General features: G+C 43.8%; 1 protein-coding gene across 1 annotated transcript in view; it reads right to left on the reverse strand.

Annotated features, from left to right (window-relative positions):
* Positions 1-24,995, reverse strand: part of ANTXR2 (ANTXR cell adhesion molecule 2) — a 147,909-nt gene that overhangs the window by 68,108 nt on the left and 54,806 nt on the right. Inside the window, exons 11-12 of the mRNA XM_035111642.2 lie at positions 9,581-9,659; positions 5,547-5,642 (exon numbers count right to left, since the gene is read on the reverse strand). Of these exons, the coding sequence (XP_034967533.1) occupies positions 5,547-5,642; positions 9,581-9,659 (175 nt within the window). The remainder of the gene's footprint in view (positions 1-5,546; positions 5,643-9,580; positions 9,660-24,995) is intronic.

Genomic DNA, 24,995 nt, shown 5'->3' on the forward strand with positions numbered 1-24,995 from the left:
CAGTTCGAGAACAGAGGTTTGACTGTATAATATGTGTATAGATATAGCTATAGATAGATACAGATACATACACACACCAACTGCCCTTTATGAAAAGACCCCAGGGCTGTGTACAACATTAAAATGTATTTTTCAAACACATTTTTGTTTGAATGGGACTGTTTGAATGAGAATTTTAAAAAACAAGGTTCAAAGGCAAATACAGTATATGGCTGAGTTTAGAATGACCTCGTGAATAGAAAGGGGAAGGAATAATGACATATATAGGCTATAAATAAATAAAGTTAGGATTGATATAATAAAGAAATACAGAAAGATATAATGAAGTGTTGTGAAGTCAGTGGAAGTCTTTAATGTATCAATTGTGGTTATGTAACAAAGAATTTTGTGTATGAAATGTGTCTGTCTTGTTTCTTGTTTCTTTGTCTTTTACCTTTGTTTCTTTTCTTTTATCTTTTTTTCTATTTTCTTTCGTTCTTAGTTTTGTGTTTATATCTGCAAGATTTTGATTTTTCTTTTCTTTTTTAGCCTGATGTATTGCTATACATATTTTGTTGATAGTATTAATAAAATTATTTTTTAAAAATAAAAAGCAGTCAGCACAAATGGCGACAGTGTGAAGACAAAAAATAAAAAATAAAATGTATTTTTACAGAGCATAATAATAAAGACATAAAACAAAGCACAGTAATAGATAGCATAATAATAATAATAACCGTAACTATTACCCCCCCCCCCCAAAAAAAACCCACCTTTAACAACCTATAATTTAATGGCTGAAGGCCTGGGTAAAGAGGAAAGTTTTTGCCTAGCGCCTAAAGACATGTAATGGTATTACATTCTTGTGAAGAAGCTGGTAAAATGTCGATAACTGTTAGGTGGATTTGTAGCCAGTTTGACTGACCAAACCCAAAGAACCTATTCATGGTTCCTTGTTATCCTGGGGGGGGGAGTGGCAAGTGGGGTGCCACAGGATTCTGTCCTGGGCCCGCTGTTGTTTAACGTCTTCGTAAACAACTTGGATGAAGGAATCGAGGCGGTGCTAATCCATTTTGCAGATGATACCAAACCGGGAGGGGTTGCTAATGCCGCAGAAGGCAGAATCGGGATTCAGAATGACCTTAACAGATTGGAGACCTGGGCCCAAACTAACGAAAAGAATTTCGATAGGGACAAATGTAAGGTTCTGCACTTAGGTTGGAAAAACCAGCTGCACAAATGTAAGATGGGGGGGGGGGGGACACCTGGCTTGCCAGTAGTACATGTGATAAGGATCTCGGGATCTTAGCAGGTTACTAGGGTAACATGAGTCAACAGGGTGATGCAGCAGCAAAAAAAAGCTAATGCTATTCTAGGCTGCATCAACAGAAGTATAGTGTCCCAAGTATAGTGTTCCAGGGGCGGGGGGGTGTTCTGGGGGTGGGGCGGGCAGCCGCCATGGCGCCCTCAGGATTGCACTGCCCAGGGCGGAGCGCCCCTATCGCCCCTGCCTTGGAGGCCAATAGTGGAAGAAAGAAAGTGTATCAGTTCTGTAAATTTGTTAATAAGTGCATGAATAAAAATGGTACTCATTTTTTTTCTTTTAAAAAGCATAGTGTGCTTGGGATGGGGTTCTTTCGCAATCTCTTCTGCAGGCAGCGTGTTCTAAGCTGTGTCAGCAGAACTGCATCAAATGGACTCAGATAACCTGTGTATCTTGTACACAGTCACATGTCCAAATACAAGCATCCTGCCCACAAATTAATTTGATTGATCTTTCCTTTCAAAATAAAGATGAGCATCCTTATCATGGGGAGGAAACTTCTGCAGCCTGAGAACTTGCAGATGTTAAAAGACATAATATTGCATGGCGGCCAGCATTTCTGTTTAATTCAGATTTCTTAAATACCATCCCAAGGGCCCAGGAGACTCAATCTCCAGTTTATTTACCATATGCAGACTTTTGAGTCTTCTCCAATTTTATTTGAGTTTGGTTATATTATCATCGTTGTCAGGAACGGCCTGCTTCGTATTTTATTTAGCCACGAAAAGAAAAAGAAAAACCGCCAAAAAAATTAAGGGACTATTTTGGAGGGCAGCTGATTCCTTCTTTCTTTCTCTCTCTCTTTTTAATTAAAAATATATAAATGTATTTTATTTTTTATTTAAAAACGAGTTGCTTCAGGCAACAGTCCCTTTGATCTGCTCATTAACACTTTTCAAATGTTCGTACGAGGTGGGCATTAAGAAATGTCAGCGCCAGAACCCAGAGCCAGCTTGATGCAATCATATGTTCTAACATTCAGAGAAGAGTGAAAGAACTGTCAACAGTAAACTCCTTTTTTAAAAAAGAAGAAGGGGGTGGGGGGGGAAAGAAGTAAAAAAAATGAAAAACCAACAACCTGGTTGTGTGCACGGACTGTAGATCAAGTGGGGTGGGGGGAGGCTTTCAACTGGCTCCTGCCAAAAATTAAACAGCATGCCCAATTCATCTGACATGCTAGATGCCAACTGGCGACTGCCAAAAAGGAAGCTGAATGGGAAGAGGAGGGGCAGCATATTTCCCCTTCAACGTCCTTTTGTTGTTGTTGCTGCTGCTTTAGCCCTACAGTATTTTTTATTTCCAAGATAGAATCCTAGGAAGGGACCTCCGTGGGTCATCTAGTCCAACCCCCTGCAATGCAGGAAGATGCAACCGTACGGGGATCAAACCCGTGACCTCGGCATTTTCAGCACCACGCTCTAACCAACTGAGCTAACCGGCAAGGCTGTGCACATCGGATAAATAAAGAGGTGCCTTAAGCAAATCAGTTTCAGTTGCTGAAATAGAATACTGTGCGAGCCTTATTCTCATTCTCACTGGCCATCAAGGCTCATCTTGGGACATAGATATGAAAAAAGAGAGAATACAGGAGGAATGAAAGATGCTTAAGGTCGCTTGGTAGTACAGCACTTGCTTTGCATACAATAAGTCCCAGGTTCAATCCCTAGTATCTCTGCCCAGTTTGCAAACCACGAGAGTCACAACCAGCCAGTATGGTCTGATCTGCTATGAAAGCAACTTCCTACATTCTTACCCAAATGAAAACGAAAACCCGTTAATACTTTTATATGGCACCTTTTTAGTGTCCAAAGGGCTCCAAGCAAACTGCCTCACCCGTCCTTTGCAACAATCCTGCAATCCACATATTGCAGTTGGGAAGGTGTGGCTTGGAGACTGCGGTCACATTTGGACAAATCATGTCCTCCTTTAAAGAGGGCATGTGTTGCGGTGAGACCTGGCAACCAAACCCTTGTGTTGTGGGTGGGAAGGAGTGGACAGCCACAACACCCTGTTGGTAGGTCCTTTGATGCTGGGTTCAATCAGGCCAATGGGACGTGAGCTAAACGGATCAAGGGACCTATATATGCCCATGCACGTGACCCAGAGCTTCCTCTTTTGGTCAGTGCATCGGAACACCCACCCACCCACCGCTCCCTACTTTTAGGGCTTATGCGCTTGACCTTGCTATGCCATCGTGTGTCGTCTGTCGTTGGGACAGGGGCATGGCAGGAATTTCCCCCACTTGGCTGATTGGCTGGTGCCATTTGGGTTTCACCTGCTGCGTAGCAAATTGTCACAACTTGTAAGGTTGTGGGTAGGCTCTGGTTCAGGTGATAGGGATGGGGGAACGCTCTCGCCATCCCTATGCGAAGGGTATTCCGTTAAAGGAATCCAGGGACTCGATGGTTTGGTCAACCCTGTGAGGGGTTGTGCCCGTGCTTGAGTCCAGGGGGACATCTGGGTGGTGGACATGCTATGTCCGGGTGTTGACCCTTGGCTGACCTATGCTGAAACCCTGGGCCAGCGCTACCTGCATGGCAGGGAGCTAGTCGAACCAGAGCCTATGTAACCACTCTCTTGCTGTAATCAATAAGGTTGTGGCCTAAATTCTGCCAAAAACCAAACCAAAATTATGAGTCTTGTGTGAATTTATTTAAGGGGGAGGTTTAAAGGCCTGTACACGCAATCATGTATTGTCTCAATATCAGTGCCGTCTTAAGCGCCCCTGTCGCCATGGTGCGTCGGATCTCTCCGGCGCCCTTCCGCCCCATTTCCCAGCGCGGTGGGCGGGTGGGCGCGGCGCGCAGCTCGCGGCGCCCTCCTAGCGGGCCGGTGCCATGGTGCCCTGCACCACCGGGGGTCTACGAAGAGCCGGCCCTGCTCATTATGTTGAAATGTGAAAACATCTTATGGTTCCAGGCTGTCTGTGCCTCTGTTCATGTGAGTGAGCAAACGAAGGAACAAAACCAGGAAATTTTCCAGTAGCCTTAATTTCAGGCTTCGCCCAGAGGGTAGCAACACAAAAACGGGCCTTCTCTACAGTGACTCCCCGTCTGTGGAAAACTCTCCCCAGGGAAGTTCTACCGGCACCTTCATTATACATACACCTTTAGGTAGCAGGCAAAAATGTTCCTTTTTAACTAGGTCTTTGGTTGATTTGATTGACATCCTATGCCCTTTTAAAATGTGGCCTTCAGGGTGGGGTTATTGGGTTGATTATATATTTTGTCGTTTATTTTGCTCTGTGAGCCGCCCTGAGACCTCTGGGTATGGGGCGGTATATAAATTAAATAAATAATAACAATAATAACATTAATAATAATACACATTACAGGTAAGTAGCTGCGTTGGTCTGGCGTAGTCGAAACAAAATAAAAAAAATTCCTTCCAGTAGCACCTTAGAGACCAACTAATTTTGTCATTGGTATGAGCTTTCGTGTGCATGCACACTTCTTCAGATAATAATACAGCCGTACCTCAGAACTCAAACGGAATCCGTTCCGGAAGTCCGTTGGACTTCTCAAACGTTTGGAAACCAAGGCGCAGCTTCCGATTGGCTGCAGGAAACTCCTGCAGCCAATCAGAAGCCGCGTAAGCCACACCGGACGTTCGGATTCCGAAGAACGTTTGCAAATCGGAACAATCACTTCCGGGTTTAAGGCGTTTGGGAGCCAAAACGTTCAAGTTGCAAGGCGTTCTACTTCCGAGGTACGACTGTAATAACAGCAGTAGACTACAACTTCGAAGCAGACGATGGTATTATTAAGCCATGGTTTGAAGCCGAACTAAACCATAGTTCAGGCAAAACAGGAAACAATAATGGAAGACCTCCTGGCTTGTTTCCCAGCTAATGCAACAGGTGCAGAAAAAAAAGAGACCTGTTGGATTAGGCTAAAGGCCCTTCTAGTCCAGCATACTAATCTCACAGTGGTAACCAGAAGCCTGTAAACAGGCCCCATGGAAGCCACAAACAGCCCTCTCCCTACTGTGAATGCCATTCACTGGCCGTCACAAGGCATTCCGCCTGCAATAGTGGATTATTTAATCTATTATTTTTATTTATTAGATTTCTATACCACCCTCCATCCAAGGATCACAGGGCAGTTTACAGCCATCTCTGCCTCTTCTGGGAGCAAATTCCATAGTCTAATTGCGTATGGTACGATGAAGTCAGCCATTTGCTGCCAAGATAATACAGGTGGAAGAGATTAAGAATTTCATATTGTAGACTTATTTCACTCACTATTTTGCAGCACAGGGGCCAAAACCACCACATGAGGGCAAGCGCCAGCAACAGTAGCAATACCAGGATAACTATAAGTGCAATAATGCCATTTGCCTATAGAGGGGGAAAAAAGAAGGAAAGATTATATTTGCTGAAATTATATTTACTATTTATTTATTTCAGGAAATGTATATACCGCTGGGTTGTTTTTTAAAACGAACAAACAAACAAACAAACCACAAAGTGGTTTACAAAAATAATAATAATAATAATAATAATAATAATAATAATAATAATAATAATAATAATAATAATTTAATTATACTCCGCCCATCTGCCTGGGTTCCCCCAGCCACTCTGGGCGGCTTCCAACAAAATATTAAAATACAGAAATCCATCAAACATTAAAAGCTTCCCTAAACAGGGCTGCCTTGAGATGCCTTCTAAAGGTCTGGTAATTGTTATTCTCTTTGACCTCTGGTGGGAGGGCGTTCCACAGGGCGGGTGCCACTACCAAGAAGGCCCTCTGCCTGGTTCCCTGTAACTTGGCTTCTCGTAGCGAGGGAACCACCAGAAGGCCCTCGGCGCTGGACCTCAGTGTCCGGGCAGAACGATGGGGGTGAAGACGCTCCTTCAGGTATACTGGACCGAGGCCGTTTAGGGCTTTAAAGGTCAGCACCAACACTTTTAATTGTGCTCGGAAACATACTGGGAGCCAATGTAGGTCTTTCAAGACCGGTGTTATGTGGTCTCGGCGGCTGCTCCCAGTCACCAGTCTAGCTGCCGCATTCTGGGTTAGTTGTAGTTTCCGTGTCACCTTCAAAGGTAGCCCCACATAGAGTGCACTGCAGTAGTCCAAGCGAGAGATAACTAGAGCATGCACCACCCTGGCGAGACAGTCCGCGGGCAGGTAGGGTCTCAGCCTGCGTACCAGATGGAGCTGATAGACAGCTGCCCTGGACACAGAATTGACCTGCGCCTCCATGGACAGCTGTGAGTCCAAAATGACTCCCAGGCTGCCCGCCTGGTCCTTCAGGGGCACAGTTACCCCATTCAGGACCAGGGAGTCCTACACACCTGCCCGCCTCCTGTCCCCCCAAAACAGTACTTCTGTCTTGTCAGGATTTAATCTCAATCTGTAACGTGGTTAGTAAAAACAATTAAAATGTTCAGGAAATTAAAACCAGCAACAAACTAAAAACGCAACAGCATTCCAGATATCTGGATCAGCTTGTCTAAACAAAAATGTTTTCGCGGGCACTGAAAAGTACAGTGAAGGTGCCCGCCTGCTATCCATAGGCAGGGTGTTATATCTTTGTGATGTCCATCTCTCTCTCTGTGTGCATTGCAGTACACTGAAAACATAAACAGTTCACAAGGCACACCAGAGGATCTACCAATAGGAATGGCAAAATTCCATCTCTGTTCTACTATGAAGTCATCTACTGCATTGGATTGGCTCATAATCTCTGTCGTGCACTTACAGGAATTTGCAAATCCTTTATTTTCAGGAGGTGGAAATGCAGTAGAATTTTGATCACATGCACAAACCTTTAAAACAGTTCTCATCATTCATCACACTTAAGGGTATCCAAATTGGGTTGCTGTTGTTTTGAAAAACAACAACCCTAAACTATACTAAAAGCAAGCAAACAAAAACACTTAATGAGGTTCTTCATTTATTTGTTGTCTGGCCTTGAAGATACAATTTTCCAAATTTCTATCTAATGTTTATAAAGCGCACCTAAATTTATGGACAGCCTAAATTCAGTTGCTCTCCTTTTACATTTTTTTCTTTCTCTCAGCAAGTAAAAGAATATCTTAACAGCACAGGAAAGAAAGAAAGAAAGAAAGAAAGAAAGAAAGAAAGAAAGAAAGAAAGAAAGAAAGAAAGAAAGAAAGAAAGAAAGACATCTTCTGCAGCTGCAATATTTAGGACTTGGTTGTTTCAGCAGTGTATTTTCCTGAAGCTGCTGCCTGTTCTGGCAGTGGAAATATGCAAATGTGTTTCCTGTTTATGAAAACAGCATACAGGGCTAGGGTGCCAAATGAGTAAGTTGGCTTCACCAAAGATCAGGCTGCTGATTTGATTCCTCTCTTTCATATCTTTAAAAAACCCTGATAATTCAGATAAATAGAGAAGAATCCGCCCGCCTTTTTGCTTCTTGCTTCCCACTTCTTCCTTACAGTTTTTCACAACGCAAAGGGGGAAAAAATACAAAGAAAATTGGATCAACAATACTAGAATTGAAGACTTCTGAAGCGTTACCACTTCTCCCTGTCTGCCGTTAAAAAAAATGTTGATCCTACTATCTCTGCTAACAAATGGTCTCAGTACAGCAGACAAATAAAATAAATTCAATTTGCAAGATTTATTGTTGTTTTATTCTTGCTACAACCACTGGATTCTCTACTAGCAGGAGTTTTTGCTTTTGCTTTTTCCAGGACAGAACATTAAGTCCTCTTTGTAACAGTAACACCGCTGTCTGGATACGCTTGCTGTTAACCTCTGGACTCTTCTCCAATGGCAAGGACATTGGGTGGGCGCCGAGTGATAAAGCTGTTTCTCGGAGGGGCTTGCCACAGGAAGTGGTTTTGGAAGCCCTAGCAAATGGGCCTCGTGTGTACATAAGAACTTTTCAAGCCTTACCCTGTTTCTGCTGATGTAACCAAAGCTGTATCATCCACAGACAAAAAGCAGATTTAAGGTAAACTAAGGTTTGCAGATGCCCAGGAAATGCTCAAGGTGGGGTGAGGAGCAAAAGAGGCAAAAACATCAACAACTCCTGTGACACCCCCATAATAACTTGATAGCACAGAATATTGAGGGATGAAAAAGCGGGGAAATGGGCAAGCAGGTGGAACAGAGGAGAGAGAGAGAGACAAAGAGAGAATATGAATGGGAGAAATATACCGTATTTTTCCATGTGTAACACGCCCCTGTGAATAATTTGGGAGACTCCAAATTAAGAAAATGGGGGGAGATTGCCCAGAGTTGATATTTGGGTAGGGGGGTGCTCACCCGCCTGACCTACGCTGCTACTCGCACACATCGCAAAAGGGTCGGCAAATCAACACCAGCCCTTGCCACGGCCACCAATATCATGCCCAATAGCCACTGACAAATCTCCGGCTCACGGCAGCAACCAATCTCACGTTCCCCCCCTATGCACTATCTGTGTATAAGACCACCACCAATTTTTAGCATCATTTTTAAATTAAAAAACCTCGTCTTATACAGTCATACCTCGTGTTACGGACGGGATCCGTTCTGGAGGCCCGTCCGTAATGTGAAAAGCCCGCAATTTGAACCGCCATGCCTGCACATGCGCACGGCGCGATTTGGTGCTTCTGCACATGCGTGAGCAGCAAAACCCAGAAGTAACCCGTTCTGGTACTTCCGGGTTGCTGCAGGACGCAAGACAAAAACACGCAACCTGAAGCGGATGTAACATGAGGTATGACTCTACATGAAAAGGTATGGTACAGTGGTACCTCTACTTACGAATGACTCGACTTACGAATGTTTCTACTTACGAATGGAGCTCCGTCCGCCATCTTGGATGCGGTTTAGATAGGATTTTTTTCTACTTACGAATTTTTATATAGGGTTGCTTCGACTTACGATTTTTTTCTCCCAATACATTCCTATGGGATTCGACTTACAATTTTTTTCGACTTACAAATGTGCGTTCGGAACGCATTAAATTCGTAAGTAGAGGTACCACTGTATATGGAAAGAATCATCTCGTTGTCACTTCTTGGTTCATTCTGAGAATCTATTTTGAACTCTCCCGTGGAAGAAAGAGCTGCCCAATTGAGTCCTGTCCTCTAGGTCTGGACACCTGCTCCGCTCCTGATCTGATCTGATCTTGGGGCAGAGAGATTGGAAGAAGGAAGAGCAAACATGGATGACTGCATTCAGATACATTCCCAGGAATATCAACTTTTTGATATGGACACTGCAATTTAAAACCAGCAGCGCATCAGCCGTAATTAAAAACAACAGCCAAGTATTCCTATTTCCTAGAGCTTGCCGGATATGTACTTACACATGTTGTTGCGGTAATAGTCAAAGAACTCGAAAGGGGAGACTGTCCTCGGTGAAAACTGACGGAGACCTCCATCGTTCTGAAACGAGAAGTGAGGTGGTGGGGGAAATAACACACCAAAAATGTTTTTACTCAGTATGTTTGTTACAGGACTCAGTTGTCCAGCCAGATTCAGTGAAAACAGAGCAGGGAATGGAGCAAGTGAACCAGATCTTGCGGGCATTACCAATTTGCTAAACGGCTCAGATCTAAAGCTTCGGAGCCAAGCAAAGGTGGGTGGGTGGAAATGGATGGGAATAATTAGCACTAAGTTCAAATCCCTGCTCAGTCATGGAACCAGCAGAGGTGGTAAAAGTGTCCATGAACTGTACCATGTCAAATGGCGGTGGGGCGTTGCATGGTTGAATATTTTCCCAGGGGAGGGGTGGAAACCTCCCAAATCTATGCATGTAAAAAGTCAGCATGTCAGGCTAAACCTCTAAACCACTGAGCCCCTTGGGCTTGCTGATCGGAAGGTCGACGGTTCGAATCCCTGTGACGGAGTGAGCTCCCGTTGCTCGGTCCCAGCTCCTGCCAACCTAGCAGTTCGAAAGCACGCTAGTGCAAGCAGATAAATAGGTAAACTGTGTTTTCGTGCACTCTGGCACTCATCACAGTCCTCCATGCGCCAGTGGCAGTTTAGTCATGCTGGCCCCATGACCCGGAAAACTGTCTGTGGATAAACGCCGGCTCCCTTGGCCTGAAAGCGAGATGAGCGCCGCAACCCCATAATCGCCTTTGACTGGACTTAACCATCCAGGGGTCCTTTACCTTTACCTAATATTCTATTACCTTTACCTAATATTCTATTATGGTGACAGCAGTCACGAACTTAAAAGACGCCTGCTTCTTGGGAGAAAAGCAATGACAAACCTAGACAGCATCTTAAAAAGCAGAGACATCACCTTGCCTACAAAGGTCCGTATAGTTAAAGCTATGGTTTTCCCAGTAGTGATGTATGGAAGTGAGAGCTGGACCATGAAGAAGGCTGATCGCAGAAGAATTGATGCTTTTGAATTATGGTGCTGGAGGAGACTCTTGAGAGTCCCATGGACTGCAAGAAGATCAAACCTATCCATTCTTAAGGAAATCAGCCCTGAGTGCTCACTGGAAGGACAGATCGTGAAGCTGAGGCTCCAATACTTTGGCCACCTCATGAGAAGAGAAGAATCCTTGGGAAAGACCCTGATGTTGGGAAAGATGGAGGGCACTAGGAGAAGGGGACGACAGAGGACAAGATGGTTGGACAGTGTTCTCGAAGCTACGAACATGACCAAACTGCGGGAGGCAGTGCAAGACAGGAGTGCCTGGCGTGCTATGGTCCATGGGGTCACGAAGAGTCGGACACGACTAAACGACTAAACAACAACAACATTCTGTCTCCTCTCCATCTTCTATTCTCCAGGCCAGACATACCCAGCTTCCTCAACCCATCCTCATAAGGCTTGGTTAAAATGTCTCAATATTCTATGTACATGGAGTTTTGCATTCAGTCGTCCAAGCCGAGTAATGGCCCCATGTGCCTGGGACCCCATACTATTGCTGAGTAAGAGCTGCACAGCCAGAGATATCTGATGGATGGAGAGCTGTGCTTTGATCAGAGTACCCTACCTCTGCTATGAACTTACTGTGTGGTCTGGGGCAAGTTGCCAGATCTTAGTCTCACGACGAAACTGCACCTTATGCGAAATGCGAGTGCACAGAGATGTCTCCAGCTTTTCTTTAGGTCATCACAGAAATGGGATGGAGGATTGTTACTGAGGCAAAGGTACACGGGATGGGGAAGTTTGTCCCTTTCTTCAAGGAATTATCAAGGCAAAAATCCTCCCTCCTCCCCGAGTGCAGATATGACATTTACGTAAAACAAATTCCCATTTAGTGCCAGCAGGAACCAGACTTGCATGTGGCCTGAGTGCATGTGGATTTTTGGCCTGGTCACAGCTGGAAAGGAAAGGGATAAACCTCACTTCCCGTATGCTTCAGTCCCAATGCGGCAGTTAATTAAAGTACAGTGGTACCTCGGTTTACGAACTTAATCTGTTCCGGAAGTCCGTTCTTAAACCGAAACCATTCTTAAACCGAGGCACGCTTTCCCTAACGAGGCCTTCCACCGCCGGTGCCCTTCCACCATTCGGATTCTGTTCTTAGACTGAGGTAAAGTTCGCACTACTACTGGTTTTGTGGAGTTCGTAAACTGAATAGTTCGTGAACAGGGCTGTTCTTAAACCGAGGTACCAAAGCTTTCCGCAGAAAATGTCATTTGGCCCTCAAGATATTTGTGGTGATCAGCCAGCTGCAAGGAGCACCAACACCAATGGGGGGCTGAGATCAGGGCCACCTTCATACGAGTTTATCCCATTTCCCTTTCATTTCCATAACTGTTAATATCTGCATTATATTTCAGCTTTCACATGATGTAAAAGCCACTTTGGGAAAACTAATGGAATGTAGCGCATGTTCAGCACTTTTTTCTGTATTAAGGGAGACCCGCAAATTAGGTGGGGGTTACGTTCTGGGGGTCGCACCTAAAGCCAAAATTGTGTAGAGTCAAAACCCATTGGGTTCAATGGTGGGTGGGATTGCCAAAGTCATTTCTCCCAGAACCCGCCCCCCATTTTTTGTAAAAAATGTAATTTTTGTCATCAGCATAAAGCCGAATGCGTGCAAGTTGAATGCACACAAGTTTGCACGGTTACCGTATTTGATTTGGCAGGAGAGGGGGGCATTTAACTCAAAACTGTGGTAGTGAAGTGGCAAAATTTGGTCAGCATGCCAGCACAAAGCTCTGTTGTATTTTCATGGAGGAATCATGGGGGGACAGTAGCACACATGAGTGGAAAGAGGGGATACCAATGAGGTTCAACGATGTTTAGTGCCGTGTCACTTCACACCCACTGCTAGGAATTCTTTTTAGCATGATGCGCCAGCCTAGCAGTCAGAAAGCCACAGTTCCCTAACACAACAGGTATAGCAGCATGAAAGGAAAACAAGTCAGAAGTGCTAGCAAAATAATCAGGAAAAGTGATGCCATTTTCTCCACGTGTAAATGCACCCAAGGTAAAAACATAGCTATTAATCAACGGTGCCTCTCGCTTGGCTAATGCACTCCTGTTGATGTATTTTGCCTTTTTTTAAAGTACTATTTAAATGAAATATTGTTTTTTTTTTTTTTTTTTGAACATACTTTTTATTAATTTTACAAAATACAAAAAGGCAAAAAAAAAAAAAGGTACATACTTAAACCCCTTTTCCACCTCCTTCCTACCCACCCACATGGGTCCTCCCCTGCCACAGAAGTATCCCATGTATGTGAACAGTCAGAGATGGTCCATTTTATGCTTGGGTTTCTGTCCTCCCCCCCTCCCCTGACCCCAAAGCCCCCCCCCTGCCACCAGGGAGCTCCAGCAAACCAGGGCAGTACGCAGGAGGACATCCATCCAACCATCTATTGTCATACCAAAAAAAAAAAAAAAAGAGAAAAATAGAAATAGGAAAAAAGGGGAAAAAAAGAAAGGGCGAAAAAAGAAAAAAGAAAAAACAATACAAAACAAAATTTTTTTCTTGCATTCATAGTTGTAAAACCATATTTTGTGGGCTTCCCCTCCCCCCCCTTCCCCGGTTTTCATCCCTTTTTTATCATCTGCAACAGTTTCTTACTTTATAAAAATACACCTTTGCATCTTATACAACTTATAAATCAATTGTTAACATTTTCATCTAATATTCAAATCACTGAGAAATCAAACTCCCATTTTCTCTTCCCGTGCCTAATTTTTTGTTTTTTTCTCCCTCTATAAGCCTCCATATTTTCACATTTTCCAAAATCCATTCACTTTTAAAACTATAACTATTCTCAATTTAACCTTACATCCCCGATTGCCGGCTTCCCCCCCCAATCCAGCAAATTCCAAAATCAGCAGACCAGTTATAAACCTGTTAATCCATCCTTAATCACAACATCACTTTCCCTTCACCCCACCCCCTGTTTACAGTCTTTTGTCATCCAGGCCACCATACAGGACCCCTGAATTTCTTCTCTTCTCTGCATATTTTTTCCTTCTTCCCTGTGGGCGTTCTGGAGTTCCAATGATACCAATCGTGCCCCCCTCAAAAGCAGGGCACTCCATCCAACTTTTTGTAGAGTAGAGTCATCATTTTTTTCGTGGTGTGCTTCATTTTGTGTTGAATCATCACAATCCTCATCTTCTTCTTTTCCTTCCCCTGAAATATTGTTTTATTGCCTTTAATGTTGCTTCTCTCTCTTGTGTGAACAACGGAGAGCGGGTTACAAATATTTTAATGGGGTTGTTTTATTGCATTTTTTATTTATGGCGCGCTTTTGATTATTTTATATTTTAACAACTTTGTGCGGTTGTTTTTTCATGCTTTGTAAACCGCTTAGAAGCCATCTGGGGCATATTGCACTATATAAATCAATTAAATGCTAAAAGATAATAATAGCTTGTTAATTTAAATAAATAATAATAACCACATTGGGCCATTGTGAGGGCTGAACGTGGTAAACAGCCGTGAAGTCCTTAGTAGTTTAAAAGTGATGAATTAATGGGGGAAAGGGCAGGGCCCAAGAGCAGCTGATTCTGCTTTGTCCACAACTTATTTTGACTCAAAGTGAAGACTGTTAAAGCCAGATTTGCCAAGTGGTGCAAAACTATCAATAGAAAACCATAACCTAACCAGGTTTTTATCCTGGAAGCTATAAAAGTTACAAAAATAACTAGTCAAAATGAGGCCCCTGAATTAGAAAATATGAGATTTTAAAAATATACATATTTGCAATGCTGGCAGTGAAGTCGATGGAAAATGATTTAGCCATCTCAGAGAGAGATACCATGCGGTCTAAAGATTCTGGTCCCGTGGCGAGGAGCTGGGATGTGCAGAACTACATTTAGCTGTGTGAAGTACTAACTCATGTACATAAAAATTTCAGGATTGGCAATAAACACACTAATTACCGCTCTGACAACATACATACAGCATAAAAACCACTAATTATAGCTGGTTGAGGCTTTCTGTGAAGAGCAGGCAGGCATCAGAGAAACATAAATAGTAAAGTGGTTTTTCATTTCTTCAAATAACCCTGGAAAACCCCAAACACATGGCGAGATTATAGATCAGCTGTCCTCCACTTCCCCGGCTTTGACAGGAGATTCAGCAAGTTTCTATTTACCATATTTTTTTGTTCCATAAGATGCACTTTTTTCCTTCTAAAAAGTAAGAGGAAATGTCTGTGCGCCTTATGGAGCGAATGCATGGTCCCTGGAGCCGAATTACCCAGGGGCTAAAGGCAGATCGTGCTTTTTTAAAAAAAGAAAGAAAGCGCTAAAGGCTAACCAGAGGGAATGCACTGAAAGGAACCCGCTCAGCAGCAGATTGCAAGAGATCAGGGAGGGAGATAAGGGAGCTAGCTCTCTTCCCAGCCTAGGCCTCAATTTTTGTCTGCCTAGGCCTCAATTGTTGTCTGCAGAGGGAGACATGTGACTGGCTGATTAGATTATCTGTGTCGAAACTAGAAATGGGTCCCTTTCCTTTCCTATAGAAGAAGCTGCAGAACTGTGAGTTGAACCCCATAAAACAGGATTCTTTCCCCTTTGCAAGGAAACTCAGCAACTTTGAGCTGATCCTAAAAATGCAGCTTTCCCCCTTTGCAAAAAAAGATGCACAACTCTGAGCTGACCCTCCCCCCCAAAAAACAGGACTTTTCCCATTTGCAAAAAAAAAGCTGCACAACTTTGAACTGACCCTAAAAAAAATGGTGCTTTCCCCCTTTGCAAAAGAAGGTTCCTCAAATATTTAAATGGGGGGGGGCAAAGGCACCTAGGCCTTAAGGAGTTGGCTGCTATGCCTAGGACAATTCAAGAAAGCAAAATATTTTTTTCTTCTTTTCCTCCTCTAAAAACTAGGTGCGTCCTATGGAGCGAAAAACACAGTATGCTTTGCTTTGAGCTACATAAGGCAGTCCTTAGTGTTAAGCACTCTAGCCTTGATATCCAGTTCCACTTTTATTTACTCCCACATTTGAAGTGGTCTTCACTGTAACTTGCACCTGAATTATTCCCAAAGGACAAGATATTTAAGAAGAGTTATGCCTTTGGGGCTTAAGGTAGGTGCACCCTGGTTTTAAATGTTAGGTGCAAATGAAGTACAAGGCAAAATTCCTTCCAGATTTCTGCAATGTTCCAACTTCTCCAGGATGCCAGTTTCCGAAAGATGCTGCTGTCAGTCTGGATCTCTTTCCTTCTCTCAACCTTCAGCTGCCAAAATGCCTGACGAGTATCTCAGGGAACAGACTCATTGAGCACATCAAGTATCAGCTCCGTTTTTTGATATGCAGCTGCAAAGATTAAGGGACACGGGATTGACAGAGAAGTTCTAGGAGCTATGGAGTCAAGTCATACAGATCATCTTCGCAGGGATAAGTGTTTAAAGGCCTAAGAAAAATCATGTCATCTTTGCAAACGTCATGTTTGAGAGCTGCAAGCAACCCTTTCATTTGTTTTGATCTCCTTGAAATGTATCTGTGGCATGTTTTGTGCGATTTAAATAAGCACCTCAAATCAAGATATTGTTAGCAGGCTTGTGGAAATTCAAGCTTTGAATGACCCAGTATGAGGGGAAACTGCGGTAGATTATATGTTCCAAGTTTACCCAAACTGGAAGGGACTGCAGAAAATTGTGACATGTGGCTTCCACTTCAAGAAACTGACCCAGACCTAATGATGAACAACAGATCTATAATTTCAGTTTCTGTCCATTTCTCAGCGATGCACTCATGAGTTCAGTTCACCCAATTTATGCAGCCATTTGCTTCTTTTTTTGTGGGGGGGGGGGAGTCAGCACAAAAATGTGTGCACATTTTCATGACATTTCTACAATACACGCAATTTTGTATACAATTCTGCATCGCAATTTACGCATCCATTTGCCTTTTTTTAGGGAGAAGTCCCCACAAAAATGTGTGCGCATTTTCATGACATTTCTGCAATATGTGCAATTTTGTATACAATTCTATATTGCAAAACTTGGTGTGCTTCGGTACATAAAATGCAAATTAGGTAGGCTCGCTTTAAAATGCAAATCATTTCTCACCCATCCTTACCCAGGCACCAGATTGCTTAGGTTCAGCAAAGTGACTTCATCACATGCTTTCAAACAGTTCCCTGGGACAAGGCCAGTAATGGAGGAAAGGGATGCTCAAAACAGACCCACCTAATTGTTTCTCAACTGTTCCACGGCTGACAAGGCAGTTTCTAGAACCAAACAGCGGTGAAGCCAGTTTTTGGGTTTAGCTCGAGGGCCGGTGACTGTAAATAAACCTTCATGGCCAGTGAAATTCTCTTTTCTTTGTCTTTGGATTGGGTGATTTTAAAAATTGAAGGAGAGGGAGATGGCTCGCTGCCACATGTCTACTCATCATTGGTTAGAGAAGGGCTTTCCCTTCTCTTGAATTACAACTGACATTTCAATCCACAGTAACCTATTTGCAAAGTATTCATTTGCTCCTTTCTTTATGAGCATCCAATAAAAGATTGCCATTTTACGATCCATTAAAAAAAGATGGGGGGGGGAATTAAATAAAAACCATGAAAGACATTTGCTGGAAGCAATAAATAATTTACTTCCAATTTCCACGCACTGAAGATTAAACTGGCAACTGCTCAAAAAGTTATTAAAATGATGGTAAGTAAAGAGGTTTTTGGAACTGAGGTACCATTTATTTATTTATTTAAAAAAAGTCAATAAAGAACTGCAACACATTTTCAGGACTTGGGGCATTCGAGATTTCAAAAATAAAAATTGTTCAAACTACCAGAATTCCATTGCAGTGTGTGTGTGTTTCTTAAATGACCTTGCTTAAAAATGGGAACGTAAGGAATGAAAGCTATGGTTTTCCCAGTAGCGATGTATGAAAGTGAGAGCTGGACCATAAAGAAGGTTGATTGCTGAAGAATTGATGCTTTTGAATTATGGTGCTGGAGGAGAGTCTTGAGAGTCCCATGGACTGCAAGAAGATCAAACCTATCCATTCTGAAGGAAATCAGCCCTGAGTGCTCACTGGAAGGACAGATCCTGAAGCTGAGGCTCCAATACTTTGGCCACCTCATGAGAAGAGAAGACTCCCTGGAAAAGACCCTGATGTTGGGAAAGATGGAGGGCACAAGGAGAAGAGGACGAGATGGTTGAACAGTGTTCTCGAAGCTACGAACATGAGTTTGACCAAACTGCGGGAGGCAGTGGAAGACAGGAGTGCCTGATGTGCTCTGGTCCATGGGGTCATGAAGAGTCGAACACAACTAAATGACTAAACAGCAACAACAAAAGGAATGAAAAGCATAGGCTACAGCCAAGAATCATGCGCACAACCATAAGGCTGGGTTGGAGGTTGAGCCAAAGTGCAGAGCTGATTCTCAAGGATGCTGACACCAGTCTGCCATTCAACAAATCAATGCTTCGGTTCAGCATTGTAAACAAATCCACAAAAGTTATTTGCCCATACAAATGCTTATATTAGTCATTTGTGCTGCTCCAAATGCCTAAAGGAGGTGTGCTTGTGTGTGTTTGTAGGAATCGACTCTTTTCCAGTTTTCAAAAACTTCAGTCACCTGGAACTAACTTATATTCACCACAGGCGACCAGGTGAACCTGGAATAAGAGTCAAGAGTCCAGGAAAAGTTGAGAGAAAAAGGCCACATATCTATTGTGCAGCATAGGCCCTAAACACCTCCAGCTTAAAAACAAAACAAAAAACAGGTTGCAGGACTGGGGGAAACCACCCAAGATTCTGCCTAATTATGAAATGATTTTCTCGTCTCTAGTCCCACTTTTGATGAACTCTCCGGGCAGGGGTGGGCAACTTGTGCCCCCATGGCGGCAAATGGCCCCTTGGCTTAATTTCACAAGGCCGCCAGCCTAATTTCGAAAGCTCTCTCCAAGTGATCAGATCAGATCTCAGAACACAAGAGGTGTGTCCCTCCCATAGTTGGGGGGGGGGGTTTGAAGGAAGATGTGTGTGTGTGTGTGTGTGTGTGTGTGTGTGTGTGTGTGTGTGAGAGAGAGAGAGAGAGAGAGAGAGAGAGAGAGTAATTCTCTTTTCAAATAACTCGGGAGTTCTATTAGCTCCCTCTCTCTTTATATCAGCTTTAAAAAAAACAAAACAAAAACCCAAAATAATATAAAAGCTTGCTGGGAGAAGCAGGCCAATGTTTTTGCAAGCGCGCTTAGCTATACCATATGCCTGCTTAAATCATTTCTATCAAACAAGTTGTAGGGTTCATTTCAGTCCCGTTTTCCTTTCCTTCACAATACGCTCACTGGTATTTATCCAATTTGTGCTCTTCCTCTTGCCAAATTGCAGGTTTGAGATCTCAACTAGGCGGAAGGACAGCTGCGCTATTGTTGACCGTTTCACCAAAATGAAAAAGAGAAAAAAAAGAGTTTGCAGGCAGGCGCAGCTCAGCTCACCAGAAGAACTCAATGACAGCTGCCTCTGTTGGTCATTACACTCTACGGAACAACCAGGGCTCTGAGAACTTCGAAAGGAAAAAAGGAGATATTTTTGGCCTTTAGGGCAGAGGGAGTTGCATGAATTTGAGCTTTGTTGTAAAAAAAAAAGTGCAAATGAAGACTTAAACTGTCCAGCCACGTTCCCCATCTCACATTGTTCTCCTGTCTCCAGCCTTCAGGACAGAACATCCAAAGCAGAAACGTAACTCTCTGATATAAAGCAGACGATAAGCCCTTTTGCCAGTTTTGTTTCGTGAGATTTGCTGCTCTTCTCCTCTCCTTCCTCTCCCCGCCCCCCACCTCCCGAACCACCAACTTGCTCCCATTAACAGCAATTTCCCAGCTGTTCCAAGCTGGGCAGCCATACATCAACCGAAGAAACCAGTCTTAAGCTAAGATGCCACCGCTTTCAAAAGAGGGATGTTTCCAGCCTCGTCCCAGCACCTCCGGATAATGAAACATCTGGGTGGGACTAGCTGAAATGCCCTTTGTTTGAGAGAAGGAATCAATCTCCCAAGCTAATGGGCACTTGGCAATCTTTCCCACATGTGTGGTCTGCTCTGTATTCCTCCCTCCGCCCAAGTGCCTTTTCAAACCCCGGGAAAAGGAAAAAAAGCAGAGGCTCCGGAGCTATTTCAAAGAATGGCATTGTTGTGACAGCAACCGAGGAGAGACTGCGTTAGATGGAGCAGACTAATGGGGATGGGGGGCACTTGTCCGCAGATAACAGCTCAGAGACTATGCAGCTGGCTTTGAGGGCTCGTCCACCAGCACGCTGTTAATTATTTAAAGGAGAGGGCAGAGGGAACGATCGTCACATCTGTCACCCGCATCCAGGCAGGACTGCCACTGTTCGCGGGACCAGATGTGTTTATTTGGGACGTATACTAACTAGCTCCTTAATGGTTCCGAATCCTTAGCCAAAAGTTAATTAGGCAAACACGCCGAACATTCGTCACCTTGCATGGCAGCCCTCTTTCCTGCCTGCCTTTTTCGGGGGTGGGGGTGGGGGATAACAAAGCAAAACTTTGATCAGTTCTCACGCACAATTTCTCATACCGACTGGTGAGCACCAAATTGGGGGGGGGGATTGAAGTCACCCGGCCGCAGCGCATTTATCTATCAGAGACAGATAGCGACATCAACAAATAATAATTTTTTAGGGGAGGGTTGCACCCCACTGATCTGACTACGTTGCCCCAGCCTAGGCATCCCCAAACTTCGGCCCTCCAGATGTTTTGGACTACAATTCCCATCTTCCCTGACCACTGGTCCTGTTAGCTAGGGATCATGGGAGTTGTAGGCCAAAACATCTGGAGGGTCGCAGTTTGGGGATGCCTGCCCCAGCCACTCTGGGCAGCTTCTAACATAATATACAGAAACCTGACAACAGCAAGCACAACATCATACATTAAAAACATCCCAATACTGAGCTGCCTTCAGAGGTCTACAGAAGGTTGTACTGTACAGTGGTACCTCGGTTTATGAACACAATTGGTTCCAGAAGTCTGTTCATAAACTGAAGCGTTCATAAACTGAAGCGAACTTTCCCATTGAAAGTAATGGGAAGTGGATTAATCCATTCCAGACGGGTCTGCGGAGTACTCAACCTGAAGCGTACTTAACCCAAAGCATGGGTGTAATTGGTTCCGGAAGTCTGTTCATAAACTAAAGCGTTCATAAACTAAAGCGAACTATCCCATTGAAAGTAATGGAAAGTGAATTAATCCGTTCCAGATGGATCCGTGGTGTTCATAAACCGAAAATTCATAAACCGAGGTGTTCATAAACCGAGGTTCTACTGTATAATGATAAGAGACATAGAGAGATACAGTGGTACCTCGACTTACAAACAACTCGACAACCGAATTTTTCGACTTACGAATGGAGCAAATGGCCCCGCACGCGTACAAATTTCTCGACATCTGAACGGAAACTGCGGCGGTTTTACATAGAGTTTTTTGGACTTACAAATTTTTCCGTTTCCAATGCATTCCTATGGGAAATCGCGTTTCCAATGGCGCTTTTTGACTTACGAATTTTTCGACCTACGAAGGTGCCTTCGGAACGGATTAAATTTGTAAGTCGAGGCACCACTGCAGGAGAAATTCGGCTGTCAATAACTCACGGTCTGGTCTTTTAACTCAACAGGATCATTAGCTATCACAAGTTCCAGAGGGGTAGGAACATTTATTATTATTATTATTATTGTTGTTGTTGTTGTTGTTGTTGTTATTATTATTATTATTTGCCCCTTGAAGCAAAAGCAGAGGGTCTTATTGCACCCCCCAAACCAGAAAATTTGTTAATAGGCTATAGCCAACTTCAACAGACATGCAGGCAGGAATATACACATAGAGATGCAGAATTTATAAAAAAGAAAAATAAAGCAGCTATATTTAAAACAAACAGGGTTAGGGGAGAATTTTGCTTCCGTTTTTCATTCAAAGGCAAGCTTTCCTAATACTTTTCAAAAACAATACACAAACCGAAACACGTCTATCCTTTGAAATATGCACTTCTCCAAAGTTTGCAGAACAGTTCTCTAGCCACGTAATGTGTACAAAAACACCAATATTAGGGCAAAACATCCATAACAATGCAGATACTGGTAAAAGTGACATGCATGTATGAGGGGAACCTGCTTGGGAAACATGTATATCAGGCAAGATTACATATACTTTAGGAGAAAGCCACACTAGAATACTGATGAATTTTCATGAGGACATTAAAAAAAATTCTTCAGCTGATGTGGGATATTGGAAGACTGGAAAAAATGAGGAAATGGAATCGGAAGATTTCTCCATCCTGAGCCCAAACCTGAAGAAATAGGAGTGTGGGGGGTCTTTTAAATTGCTTTTTTAAAATTTTTTGGAAAGTTTCAGAGAAGTGATTCAGGAGCATCTCAGGGAAGGCTACGATTGAGAGGGGTCAGGGAAATAGGTGCAGACACTCACTGCATCATGCTTAAAGATGTACTCCTTGTATCGCTTGTGATATCTGAATGCTAACTTCTCAAGAGTCAGTTCTGCCTGAATAATAATCACTGGCTGCCGATCGGCTACAGAGACCCATTCATCCTCTTGTTCGCAACATATTGACCCCTGAACAACTGGGGACCGGGTTATCTGAAAGACTGCCTGCCCACTACAGACATGTAAGATCATTCAGGGCATATGAGGAGTTTGTATTTGCGGCACTGACAAAATGCCACAGGGCGCTGGCCCCAAAATGGGCATTGTCTGCCATTGCCCCTGCACTGTGCAAAAGCTCTTCCCTCTGCAATATATGAAGCATAATCTATTCGTTGCTTCAGGTGTCTTTTTTGCCCAAGCTGTCCCTGACAGATTTGCTCAGACCTTGTTATTTCTAGATTTCTGCTTTATGTGCTCCTTTTTCATAATGCTGCCTTATTCTCTCTTTTCCACCTCTTTTAACATTTATGTTGTTGGGTTTTTTGTACATCGCTTAGAGAATTAAAAAAAAATTAAAAAGATATTATATGGTCTAGAAATGCTTTGGGGGGGGGGGGATAAATGAAACCACACTAGTATTTCTGCAGCATCTTAATAGATTTGGTGGACCAGAGCCGACAAACGACTCTAGTTCACAAAAGCTTCTGCCAGACTAAATAGGTTCAGCTTTATGGTTTCACAAGACTCTCTGTTGCTTTTGCCAAAGGAGACTAACAGCACAATCTGAACCCAAATCCCTTGCATGAGAGTTGAGCCATAACAGAACCAGAGAGCCGAGGACAACAAGGGCAAGCTGTATCATAGGGGTAGTAGAAATAGAGGAAGGAGGAAAGATGAAAATTGCAGAATCATAGAGTTGGAAGGGACCTAAGGGTCATCTAGTCCAACCCCCTGCCAGTGCAGGAATCTCAACACAGTTGTTCCCCTTTCCAATTTGAAACCATACCAGACCCTGCATAGCTTTGCAAGGACACTAGCAGTTTGATCGCTGCACCACTGAGACCAGTCCTATACATACTTGATCAGTCCCATTGAACTCAAACAGACACGCTTCCCAGTAAATTGTGTACAACATTGCATCGATGCACATTTCATGAGGGGGGTTAGTTTCACCTAACCTCACATGAGGACAGATTTTGTCTACAAATGATATCACGTTCCCCGAAGCATGTCTCAACTGTGTCTGTTTTGTGTGTCCTACAGACCCCCATCACTCCCATCTGAGGCCAGATGCTGCTGTTGCGCTAATAAAAAAGCTAAGATTTCAAAATCTTTTTTGCTGTAGTAAAAGCACAGATCCCACTTCAGTCTGCAAATTGATTCCTGAAAAGGAATGTGTGTGTGTTGTTACAGAGTCACCATAATGAAAAAAAAACAACTCACTGCAGTGACCGATTGGGGAAACGGAGACCTTTGAGGCCCCTAAGCAGAATTTAGTGCTTTGGGGTTTTTTTCGCTTTTGTTTCGTTCTATAAAACACTGGATTGTGCAATGCAATACAGGCTGCAAGCCATGTCTCACCTTAAGTAAGCCTATATGGTTTGGGGGCAAGAACTTGCAGTGGAGCCCAGAATGGGAAGCAGACTACAGTGGCAATCATGGGGCAAATAGAAAGAATGAATTGAGCAGGGGGTGTTAAAATTTGTTATGACATTTGAGTCCCACCCACCCATCAAGGCACCCAGGACAGAAAAAAATTAGCTTTCCACACTTTATCAACCTTATGTAGAGTGAGAGAGAAAGGACATGTCCATTGGCCAACCAAGCTTTAGAGCAGGGGTCCCCAGACTACGGCCCGCGGGCCAGATGCGGCCCAATTGGCCTCCCAATCCGGCCCGCGACGACCCCCTCCGCCCGCTGCCGCTGCCCGCTATTACGGCGCGCAGCGCGGCGGCGCACTTCCAGATTTGAAAAAAGCGCCGAAAATCGTTTGTGCGCATGCGTATGGGCCTCTCCCGACCCAGAAGAGGTCATTTCCGGTGCACCTCCGGGTCGGGGGAAGCCCATACGCATGCGCACAAACTATTTTCGGTGATTTTTTCCAACCTGGAAGCGCGCCACCGCACCAGTAAGTGTGTGTGCGCATGCGCACAGGTGCGCACTCCCCTGCCCTCCGGCTGCCGTGCGATCGGCACGGCGGGCACCGGCCCAAAGCCCGGTAAGTCTGGGGACCCCTGCTTTAGAGACAGAGCAAAGATTTGAGCCCAGGTTCCCGCAAACATCCTAAGATATCCAAAAGCTAACAGTACACTTATAATATTCTATCATAAGCATGTGATTTTTGGACTGCAGCCGGCATCTCTGTTTTAGGCATTTCAGTAGCACTCACAACACCAAGCACCTTATTATAGATTCAATCATTTACACCAGTGGTTCTCAATGGGTGTGGCAGGAGAGGATTACATGGTGTAAAGGACAATCAAAGAAACATTTAAACATTTCAGTGTAATATGGTATAGCATATTTTAAAAAAATATTATTTGCAGAATACGGATAAGTATCTTTTCAAAAGGAGAGCAAGAGAATCAAGTGATGCTCTTATAAATCAAGCACTGCCGGGTGTTGTTTCTTTTTGTTTTCCAAAGTATTTCTTATAAATTAAAAAAAAAAATCGTGAAAAAAAATTCTGAAAGTGTGGCCCAGAGTCTGAGAACCACTGATAAAAAGGTAAAGGTAATAGACCCCTGGGCAGTTAAGTCCAGTCAAAGGCAACTATGGGGTTGCGGCGCTCATCTTGCTTTCAGGCCGAGGGAGCCAGCGTTTGTCCACAGACAGCTTTCCATGTCATGTGGCCAGCACGACTAAACCGCTTCTGGTGCTACGGAACACCGTGACAGAAACCAGAGCGCATGGAAACGCCGTTTACCTTCCCGCCGCAG

Source organism: Zootoca vivipara, chromosome 9 (assembly GCF_963506605.1).
Source record: "Zootoca vivipara chromosome 9, rZooViv1.1, whole genome shotgun sequence".
NCBI lineage: Eukaryota > Metazoa > Chordata > Lepidosauria > Squamata > Lacertidae > Zootoca > Zootoca vivipara.